The sequence below is a fragment of the Crocodylus porosus genome, unplaced genomic scaffold (genome assembly GCF_001723895.1).
Source record: "Crocodylus porosus isolate Cpor-Errol unplaced genomic scaffold, CroPor_comp1, whole genome shotgun sequence".
Lineage (NCBI taxonomy): Eukaryota > Metazoa > Chordata > Crocodylia > Crocodylidae > Crocodylus > Crocodylus porosus.
Window position 1 is genome coordinate 24,909,570 of NW_017728947.1, and position 11,766 is coordinate 24,921,335.

Genomic DNA, 11,766 nt, shown 5'->3' on the forward strand with positions numbered 1-11,766 from the left:
GACTGTTAGTGAATTTTCCTAAATTTCCTAAGTAAGGAAACTCTCAGTTTGAAAAATAAGCTCATGCATTTTATAAATGCTACCGGGTCGAACGTGAGCTAATTGTCAAATGGTTTGTTCCAAATGCTAAAGTTTTTGTGTGCTTTCTCTCTCTCTCTTTCTTTCTTTACAATTGCATTATTTTATCTGAACTCTTGGCAGTAAAATTAGGAAACCATGTCTGCCTCTGCCACTACTGAGGAGGATGTTTGCAATCATGTGAAAGTGGTGGTTCGTGTCCGTCCAGAAAATGAAAAAGAAAAAGATGGCAAGTTTAGCAAAGTGGTCCATGTTGTAGACCAGCATATACTGGTCTTTGATCCAAAAGAAGAAGAAGTCAGCTTCTTTCACGGGAAGAAAATACTTCATAGAGATATTAACAAGAGGAAAAATAAGGATCTCAAATTTGTGTTTGATGCTGTTTTTAGTGAAAATTCATCTCAAATAGAAGTTTTTGAGCATACTACCAAAACTGTGCTGGATGGTTTTTTAAATGGATATAACTGTACAGGTAACTTTTCAGTTTTACTCCTTCAGTTCACAAAACCAATTCCTCAGTTTCTCATGTAATAACTACCTGTTGTAACTGTTGGCAGGTGCTAAGAGAGAGTGATTTATTTTTTTTTTAAACACTAAAACTTTATTGTTAGTTGTTACAAGCAAGATGCTTGTTTTTATTTGTATTTTTTCTTTATGCATATAGTCCCTTTTCTGTAAAAGAATGAATATTGCGATTATAAAAGATTTCAGAATTTCATCTAGAGCACTAGGTACAAATATTGATACCTGTGTTCAGGAAAGGTGAATTCAAATTGGAATGGGTACAAAGAAGGAATTAGGCTGGTTGGGGAACAGAGTGCCTACCTCATGAAAGGCAACTGAAAGAGGTTGCCTTATTTAGTATAGCAAAACAGATGTTGAGAGGACATATGATAGATCTCTCTTAATACCACAGAAAGGGAAAAGGGCTGTTTATTCTGAAGGACTGTTGACACAAGAACAAATTATTATAAATTAGCTATGAATACATTTAAGATAAAAATTAGAAGTAGATTTTTCACTATCAGTGTAGTGGAGTTCTGGAACAGCATTCTTCATTGACTAGCATAGACAAAAAAAGACGAATTTTAAGATGGTGCTTGATCATTTTTTTTTTTTTTTTAAATGCATATATAATGCAATCACATCTTATAGCAAGGGACTAGACTTGAGGATCTAGCATGTCATTTTCAGTCCTAACTGGTGGAGTAATATGGTATTAAAATTTTCTTACAATTTCAGTGCTCGCATATGGCGCAACTGGAGCAGGAAAAACCTACACAATGCTGGGTTCACCTAAAGATCCTGGAGTGATGTATTTAACTTTGATGGAGCTTTATAATTGCATGGATCAAATAAAAGAAGACAAGTTGTGCACTCTTGCTGTTTCATACTTAGAGGTGAACTTACGCTTACATTGTGCATATTGGACTTAATAAAGGGTGTTTCCCTGTATTTGAAAACTAGTGAAGCATTTCTTGGGCAGCCATTAACAGGTCTGAGAGAATGTGGATGCTTGAGGAAAAATGTCATAATAGGAATGAAGTAGAATTATACTTTAAAAAGCTGGTGCTGTTTATAAGTGAACACTTACAGGAATCTGCTTTAAACCTTTGCAAATTAATTACATTGCCCTGTAAAACACACACATAGTGTGTACAAAATATCCTTCAAGCAGCTGATATATTTCAGTGTTGCGCAGTACACAAGTCTATAAATGGTTTGAAATTGCCTGACTGAAACTGATGCTACTTTTTTTGCTCTGTCATCTATGAGATTTTCCTGTTTTGTTTGGAGTTTTTGCAGTAGGCCTTAAAAGAGCTATTTGAAAAAAATATGGGAGTATTTCAACTGAATCTGCTCTGCCTGTGGCTTAGAAAATGAGTCCGTCTGTCTGTATTTGCACACAGTAAGCCCGTTAAGAGATTGGCCTCACGTGGAGTGTGCTGAGACCAGGACACCTCCCTTTCCACTGACCTCCTGGGCCTAGGGCTTAGACCAGCGGGGAATGCAGGAGCTTCCAACTTTAGCCTGACCCCCTTGACCTGGAGGTAGCCATGGCATGAATCAGAGTTGGGGCCAGGGTTTGCAGCCACCTGAGACAGAGTTGCACTTCCTGTACTCCTGTTTTCAAAATCCTGAATTTACCTATGCCTGTCTCTAGGGATTTGCCGCAATTTTGTGGTGAGCCTGCCACTTGCTGCTGATTCGCTAAGGGGCCCTGATGGGCATGCTGCTGATAGGCTGAGAGGGCTGTCTGTTGTGCTGTCCTGCCCCTCACTCCTGAATGCAATCAGCGGCCATCTCAGCCAGTCGATGGGGACTGGGGGGGGAGGGGAATCATCTTGGCTGCTTCCCTTCATGCAGGTGGTTCCACCCCTGCCTCCCCGCCCACGTCTTGCAGGCTGCAAGTCTAGACCTCTGCAAGCAAGAGGACCACTAGCTCCCACTGGGGAGCCAGTATTTTTATTTTTAGTCAGGTTTTATGTGGTTTGTTTGTTTGTTTTTGTTTTGGGGTTATTTCATAGATTTTTGTGGACAGTGCCCAATTTTGTAGTTTCTGGAAAATCATGAATTAAGTAGGTCCCTACGTATCACTGTGAGCAGAAGGAGGAGCAACAGTATCCAAGTGAAATGCATGTGTGAACTTCCAGCTCCTCTAAGTAGGATCTTTATTCTATGTAGTTATGTTTTGTTACATTCTACTTAAAGCTCTTCACTGAAGAAAAAGAACTGTGCTTATTCTGCACTGCACAAGCTTTTATTCTTCCCAACAGCCTCCATTCTTTGACAAAGCCATTACAATATTGTCACTTTTGCTTTCTTGGCACTTTTTTCTGAAGTGCTAACACATGTGGATTACAGTTAAAAATATGGTTGAACTACAGATTCTGAAGTCTGTTGTAAGACTCAGATCTAGTTATAGGAGCACATACATATGCAACTAACACTTGTGAGAGAATACCTGTGTAAATTGATAAGTATTAAAAAATGGATCAACTGAATGTTAGATTCCAGAGGAAAATGGTTTTTGGCTGCAACTTTGCCAATTTTAATTACATTTTAAGACATGTTAAGCTAACACATAAGCACTCACGTGAAAATGGTACAAAATTATTTTGTCTAATCAGTTTTAATCTTGCTAATATTTGATTTTTAAGGGTTATTTAAATGTCTTTTGAAGGTCTACAATGAACAAATCCGTGACCTACTAGTAAATTCAGGACCTCTGGCTGTCCGTGAAGATGCTCAAAGAGGGGTGGTAGTTCAAGGATTAACATTACATCAGGTATGTAGATAACACTTTTACTTTCCTTAGACCTGTCCTTTGAAGATCTTCCAACTCTAACTTCACAAAACCCTTAAGATAGCAGTGAAGGAACATCTCTTTCTACAAACTTGGAAAATAAAATAGAGACTAAAAGCTGGATCCAGCATGGAGTTTAGGCTCCTACAAATTGGATTCTATAGCTCCTAACTTTTAGATGCATGGCCCTGAGAATAGTATCTGAATTTCAAATTTGGGCTTGGGGTCCCTACACAATGCATAGAGAGAGTGAAGTGAGTCAGGGAGTAGATCAAAAAAAACCCACTTAAAGGTGTGATGAGATCTTATCTGCAATCCCAGTAATCTTGCCTGTTGCCATACTATGCGTGCATAGCAGGATGTGCAGTTTTGAGGCTGAGGATTAGATCCCACTCATGCCTTGCTTGTTAATGCAGGGGGAGTCCAGGACCATGATCCCAGACTCCCCTGCACCAGCAAGTTGAAAGCAGATACCTCCGACAACTGATTGTCAGCTAGGACCTGGGACTGAACTGGGGTCTGGAACTAGCTGGTTGTCAAAACCCCTGGCACACACAGTCTTATAGGTTCTGAAGCATGGGGACCATGGATCAGGCTGCGGCTGTCTATTCTGAAGTCCCTCTTCACTTGGATGAGTTTAAAAAAAAAAAAAACATGTGCTGCCCAGCTGGGTGGCATACCTGGTTTTGTAGGTCCTGGAGCATGGGGAGGCTGGGATCAGGCTGGGGCCAGTGCCGAGATGAGTAAAAATTGTGTGATGCCCAACTAGGCTGCACATGTGGTTTTTACAGATCCCAGCATACAGGGACCTCCTAAAAAAATATATGCGCAGTTGGGCATCTCAGGGTCAGTGCACAGGGTTCTCAGGGTCAGGGAGATGCTCCTTGATCCCAGGGTCCCCATTCACTGGGAATGTCAGTGTTGCTCCAGCTGGTTTCTGGAACTTAGTACGCCTTAGCAGGAGCTACCTACCCTGCTGCTCTAGATGAAGTTGGTTTCTGAGCACACACAGAAGCAGAACTAAAGAAAAACCTACTGGGAAATATTCAGGTCAAACCTCTAGAGAAGTTAGTTGGTTGGTGAGCAAAGGATTTTTGGATTGTAGTTTTGGACTAGGATGAGCAGATTGCCTACCCCCCCTTTCTTTTTTTTTGTCTTAACATGAGGAATTTTAGGATATGATTTTCTTTGGTATACTATTGAATTGTTGGTGTTCTTTCACCAGTTAATTCATCAGCGGACCTCTTCATGGTACAAGCTAACCCAGGTCCTTTTGGGTTTATCAGCCTCTTGTCAACTGTATCAGCCTCTTGTCAACTTAAATCAAATGTTGAACTTCATCTACTTTAGTGAGTTTCAGAATGTTGTAGTCTTACTTCTGACCACCTTTCATAATTCCCAGAACAGCTTTTGAAGCAGTAGTTTTCTAAGGAAATGTGAAAGAGGTTCTGGGATATTTCAGCCAGAATATCCCAGGAAGAACCGAGCAGAAACCCGCCTGAATTGCATCGGTCATTCGTTGGGATAGGAATGGGAAAGCACTAACCCAAGGAAGTTCTTGCAGCAGTGGTCTCTTGTTATATTGGCAAAGCAGTGGAAGAGACTCACTAGTTAGGTTTTCTTGAAGTAAGTGTAGCTTAAGAGCAACTGCAAAACTCGGATGACCGCAAGGTGATACCACTGCTGAGGAACAAATTGCTAGTTAACTTTGTAGTATAAACAGGGCAACAGACACTGAAGACTACAGACTCCAACTATCCTGCTTTAACCAGCAGGTTACAATTATTACAGACACCATGAGTAGCAAAACCTACAAGTATGATTCCCTGGTGGTCCCCAGTACAAGATACTGTTTTCAGTTACTTGTAAGTTGTGCCAAACTTCAAGCTTTAAGGCTAAAATTTCGCATTTGAGCATCTGTTTTTGAAGAATTCAGCAAAAACAAAGAAACTATATGGCCGTTTTTCAGAACCACTTCAGGAGAGAAATAACGCTAAATTTTTTACAACTGTTGCACTGAGAATTCTAGAATATCAGGGCTTTGAAGAAGGCTTATGAAATTTGGCTGGGGAGGGTTGCCTAGGTTCCAGGCATATGCTTTCTGTTATCCCAATAACAATCTGAAAATTTGGCTGAATTCTTAATTCACACATGGTAAGAATCTGGGACATAGACAAGGACAGTTCAGAGCAGCCAAGGGCTGAAGGTATTGGGTTCTTTTCAAGCCTCCCTAACTGAAAAACAGCCATTAGAGTAAACTTTCCTCAGTCTTGAGAATGGCCAAGATTGTTCCTATTATAGCATGTCTTTGCTGTTTATATCTGTAAAACTCTTAGCCAAAGTGTGTGTCTCAGACTTTTCTTTTGGGGTGACCCCGACAGCAAAAATGACAACCAACTGTTGCTCTGTTAACTGAAGGTCTGGACAGTGTCTCTTCTTTTTCACCATGTGGAACCATACCAATTCCCACATAGAAGATAGAAAATGACACCGAAAAAAGCTTTAAAAAAAGAAAAGTATGTATGCTGTGTCAGTTTCTTAAAAATTAGTAAATGTCAGAAATAAGTTTTGTCTCTGTATCCTGAATTTGCTTCCTCCTCATACTGAGATAAAAATCTGGAATAGAAGTAACTTCATGGGTCAGGTCTACAGAGCCGGCCACAACTGCAATAGATCCACATTGGCCCACCAGTGCAGGTCTACTGCCAATGACCATGTCAGTCATGGTTCCTGGATTCCGAATTCTGTGGCAGGCCTTGCCCCCCAGTTTCAAGTAGCCCACCAAACAGGACAGTTCCATGGGCTGTGTCTAGCCCGCAGGCCATATGTTGACACCTGTGCTTTAAATGACTTCACTGGCTTCACATACGAATTTTGTGGCTGAGGCCACAAAATAGTTCAGTTCTCCAGGGGTGATAACTGCCTACTCTACAAACCATACCTTCTCTTCTCGCAATCCCATCTCTGTTTCATTCATTGCAAACTACTTCAGCAACAAATTAGGCAATGGTCCCATGGTGAGTGGCCTCATTTATTTCATTTCCTGCGTATCATCTGTCCTGTGCAATGAATGAGGCCTGGGCCCTGCGGAAAAAAATGTGATCATTTAACTGGTGCAGGGGTGGGCAGTTATTTGGGCCCATGGGCCACAGGATTTTTGCAGAACTGTCACGGGTCAAGTCAGCATCCCCCCCCTCCTTTGCACAACAGCTTACCAGAATTCCCTAAGTGGGAAGGGGCTGCAGGTGGGCAGGGAGCTGGTACCTTAGATCAGCAGCTACTTCAGATGAGCAGTGGGCAGCAGCTTCAGCAGGGGCAGCTCAGCTCCAACACCTCCTCCAGGCTGCCCCAACGCCCAGCACCCAGCTGGGCTGTGGCAGTGGGAAGGAGCCGCTGGGCAGCCCTGCTGTGGGCTCTGGACAGCCTCAGCAAGAAGGGCTCTGGCAGCAGTGAAGGAGAGGGAGCCTTGCTGGCCGCCAGGTCCCACTCTTTCCTGGTGCCCAGGAGCAGCTTCTGGATAGCCACTGTCTGCACCTGAGCCAGCCCACTGAAGCTGGGCAGCGGCATGAAGTCAGGCAGCAGCTCCAGCCCCTCTTCAGGGTAGAAAGGTGCCCACCTCCCACTGCAACTTATCATGGTCTGGACAGGTAGGTCTAGAGTGGGCACTCAGCCTGGGGCTCAGGCCCTGTCCACAAGGGTCCCAACCATGGTCTTTAGAGACCCAAGGATCTTGGTGTGGTGATAGTGCAGGGCCAGGGTCTGGAGCAGAGCAGTGATCTGCTCCCTGCATGTCTCTGCCCACAGAACTAGGTCTCTGCCTTGTTTCAGTCCTAGCCCCTCTCTGTCACTAGTCCAAGATCCCAGGGTCTCCGCAGCCCTGCCCATCTGTCTTGCTCCTGGATGCTGCTCCCTGATGGCCTATGGCCCCATCCTAGCCACCTGGCTGAGTGCCTTGCCTGTGCGGGTCCCATCCCCAGCACTGGGTGTAGGACGGCCAGGCCGGGGTGCCCAGGCGGTGGGGCTAAGTCCAGCAACAGTAGCTAGAAGGAGCCACGACCACTGAGGCTACTGGCACATGGAGTCCAGCCGCAATGCTGTCCCAACCCTGCTGTGTGCCCAGGGGTGGCGGAACTGGCCCAAGGGGAGTGGAACATACCACTGCCCGGGCTGCCCCTACTGAGGGACCCACCGTGGGCCAGACAAAATCCCTTAGAGGGCTGGATTTGGCCCACGGGCCATACTTTGCCCAACCCTGAATTACAGTGCATCATATGCATACATACATGGGGCTGAACTATAGTTGCACCGGTCTTCATTTAGATGCCTTGAACTTCCAAGAACTTGGCTTTGCAGCTCTAATATTTTTATATCTTGTTTTCTATTCACTTAGAAATCATTTTACTGCAGAAATCCAAATACATACTCTGTATGCACTCTAATTTTTAGTTTTAAAAAAGTTTCAAAACAAGAAACTCTTTCCTTGTTTACTGAGTTCTGAGTGCATTTTCTATTTTTAATAACTTTGTTTATTTTTCAGATGATTTGCTAACATAAACATTGCATATCAACTATGCGTAAATCGAATATTATGAATTTCTTGCGTGTTCTTTCAATCCTTTGTAGCCGAAATCTGCAGGGGAAATCCTTCAACTGTTAGATCATGGAAACCAAAACAGAACACAGCACCCCACTGATGTAAATGCCTCCTCTTCTCGGTCCCATGCTGTCTTTCAGGTAAGCTGATATAGCATTTACAGGCTGATATGAATTTCAGATAAACTCCTACTTTTTTTTAACTAAGCTTCACAATGGCTATGGGACTGTGGCAATTTAGTCTTAATAACTTAAGTGGGAGGAAAGAAATCCTGTCCATTTTTACTATTGTCAACCTCTAATCTCTTGCCTGTATAAATGTTCAAAAGTAGCTATCTATGGGAAAAGCTCAAGACAAGCATCAAAAGTGACTGTCCCGTTTCAGTACTGTATGCTATCATTAATCCTCAAAGGAAGATCTTTGCAGAAAATATATTTCAGGTCCTAGCTGCACCATGTAACTCAACAAATCTATTACTTTTTTGTACTGTCTTGAAAATATCATTGCTCTCTAGGGGTATTTACAGATGTGCTCTGGGAGGCAGGGGGAGGTGCTTTAATTAGTGCAGGTCCGAGAGCCATGCTAATTAAAAGTGCCTGTAGCATCACATGCATCAGCATCCCTGTGTTGGAAAATGGTGGTGGGACACTGAACTGAAGCTCATCAAACAAGCTTTAGTTTAAAGCACCCTGCTGCCATTTTTCATCATTGGGATGCTCATACATGTGATGCTGGAGTGCAGTAATTATCACACTCCAGCAGACTCAAGTAATCTGACTTGATTAAGACTAATTACAACATGCTGGAGCATTATTGCATGTGTGTGTGTATTTACCTTTCTGTATATAAATCACTAAAACATATATGTACTCTTTCACACCCTTCCTAGATATAATCACCTGAAAAACATTAATTATAACTTTGAAACTACCAAGCTTGCGTAATATTGTATTGGCATTCATTCATTGTTACTAACGAACTATGAAACAATGCATTTTTAGAAATGGAAAATTTCCCACAGAAAAATAAAGCACTGGAAAATTTTCTGCCACACATCTTTGGTCATTAAACTGTAAACAGTGAGCAGTAAATGGTATAATCATTGTTTAACTATTCACATCCCTAATTCAGAGAAATCTAAATGTTATGTGATCACTAAGCATGTCAAGCAAACTTTTTTTTTTTTTATTCTAGATCTGAATACTAATCTTCTCTATCCACTGCTTTTTGATCATTTAGGGTTATTGTCTCTTTGGTAATTTGTCTTTCTCTCTCTCTGTGAGAATTTTTTAGGCAATTATTACCACTTAAAATAGCTTCCTATCAGTCTTTCTCTCTCATTATCTTAATATCTTCCCAATCTCAGCTAAGAGGATCTATTTTAATTTTGGTTTTTTTGCCTCACTTTCAACGTTTTGAAATTCTTCAACATAAGTCCTGCCATGGACTGATTTATGTTCCAAGGTATGCACTCTTAAAATTGGCATGATGCTTTCAGAAGCTGATGTGTGACAAAATAGATATCAATACCAATAGAAACTCCAGAACCCTATGAAATATGAATAATTTATACATTTGTTTTATTGAAGCAAGGGAAATAAGACTAAGTTACTGCATTTGAAATAACTATTACAACCCTGATAAAACTTTACACATGTGCAGTAGAACCTGATTACTTTGAAGGGCTAGGTTCCTTACATCCCTGCAAAGATGACGAGTTTCAAGATAACTCAGGGTGCCGGGGGTCGCGGTGTATAGAGCTGCAGCAAACATCCACGGGGACTCTTGAGGTGATCTAGCTATTTGCTCTAGCTGTTAACTCCAAAAGTGTTGCTTCTTCACTGAGCTAAAGCACAATATTCATTGCATACAGCTGATAGGAAAAGTGACGTGCCATCTTTTACCTAGGCAACCTCCAAATTACACAGGATAGAGTGTAATCAAGCTATTCAGTAGAAACTATGTATGATTGACGCTGTTTAGCAACACTTTTGGCATTAAATATTTTATGTTTAAAATTGCCAGAAGTAGAATACACACTTGTCTTTGAGATAAATAGCAATACAAATCTTTATGATGTATATTTGTTTTCCTTTCTGAGAAATTTTTTTGCAATTCTTTTCATGTCCCTGCTGTGCAATGTAGCATGGGAGCATACAAAATGGACTGTGTACTTTAACCACTTTGCATTTCTATACAAAAGTGATAGTCAGATAGCACACCTTGCTGACTTTGGCTAAGTACAAATGTTTGAAAAGCCCAAGGCAGAAGCATTCTTAGTATTGTGCTGTACTCGAAGTGCACTAGATTAGGTTGAGATCGAACAGAACAAATGTACTGTTTGGGGGAGGGGAGTGGGGGTTGGCGCCTGCAAGGCCAGCAGCCTGGAGGTGCTCCAACATGCCTTCCAGGAGGCTGCAGGAAAATGCCAAGCCCACCTAAGCAGCTGGCCTCCCTGATTGCCCAGCGTGGCCCCTCTTCATAACCCTGCTCCCCCTGTCAAAGGAAAATCAGCCCTGCTGCTGTGCAGACCCCTGTACCATCCCTTGGTCACAGTTCCCAGTGCAGGAAGCTAGCAAGCTTACAGGGGAGAGGGCAGCAGAGGGGCTCCTTTCCCCCAGCTGCAGCTGGGGGATATGCTGCTTTTTGCTGCATTGGGAACTGTGGCTGGAGAAGGGGGGAAGGAGCCACTCTACTGCACAGACCTGGTCTGGCCAACACCAAGGCCTGAGCCAGCAAGCTGGTGGGGCTTCTTTCTCCCACCCTGGCTATAGTATCACAGTGCTGCGTGGGATGCTGGCAGAGTACAACCTACTGTAACTCGCAATGCAACGTTAGATGAAGTGCTCTAACCTAAAGAGCTTTAGTCTGATACCACATCCATCCAGGGCTAGCTTAGAGCTGGATCCACCACTTATAAAGCGTTCTGTGTCATGAATGGCTGTTTGGTTAGGGCTGTAGTATGCTTTCTGCACGCTTAACACAAGTGAATTTCTGTACTGAGCCTTTGAGATCCATGAACATGAGATTGGATGTTAGAATTTCTTATGAGGGACGCCACCTTAAAACAAAGAATAATGTTGGTGTATCAGCTTCAAAGAAGCATGTTTGTTAAGTACCCAGGACTCTCTCATAATTTATAGTTCACTGAGATAAGGTGACAGAGTGACTCATCTCTTTGTCTAAAGATGGCGTCAACATATTTCTGTACTTATCAAAAACTTTCCACTTTTATGACTACTACCCTCGTCCAATTATCCTTTGCATATGAGAGAGCTTAAAAATTTGTTCAGGTTTACTTTGCCTTTTTAGAAGATCTTTTCAATATATTCACCAGTTCATTGGCTTTTTGTTCTGAATTTTTTTTTATTAGTTACATAAACTATTTTTAAAAAGTATGTCGGGGAGATTAATTCCATCTTTTTCATTTTAGGGCCATGGTTATTTAAGCATCTTTTGATAGAATGCATTCATAGCAAAACTAAGACAAGCTAATTGTATGCTTGGGACTATACCTAATTGGGTGGTTGTGTATTAGCATCCTGGTTCAAAAGTTCTTAACTGTACCTATATTTCTTATCTCATATATTTTTATACATAATAGTATGAATAGTCATTACCCTTTTTAGACCAACAAGTATGATCATTTATAAGCTGTAATTTATTGGTTTGATTTATTTGAGTAGGTAGGTTGAGGGTCCAGAATCTAATTGCTATAGGTGTGTTTGTGTGTACACACACACACACACACACACACACACACACACACACACACACACACACACAC

The 11,766-nt window shown here is 42.0% G+C and overlaps 1 protein-coding gene across 1 annotated transcript in view; it reads left to right on the plus strand.

Moving 5' to 3' along the window:
* The first annotated feature begins 204 nt into the window (after positions 1-204).
* KIF18A (kinesin family member 18A) overlaps positions 205-11,766 on the plus strand; it is a 77,275-nt gene continuing 65,713 nt past the window's right edge. The window contains exons 1-4 of the mRNA XM_019552320.1: positions 205-550; positions 1,321-1,478; positions 3,263-3,367; positions 8,009-8,119. Coding sequence (XP_019407865.1) covers positions 217-550; positions 1,321-1,478; positions 3,263-3,367; positions 8,009-8,119 — 708 coding nt within the window. The 5' untranslated portion in view covers positions 205-216. The remainder of the gene's footprint in view (positions 551-1,320; positions 1,479-3,262; positions 3,368-8,008; positions 8,120-11,766) is intronic.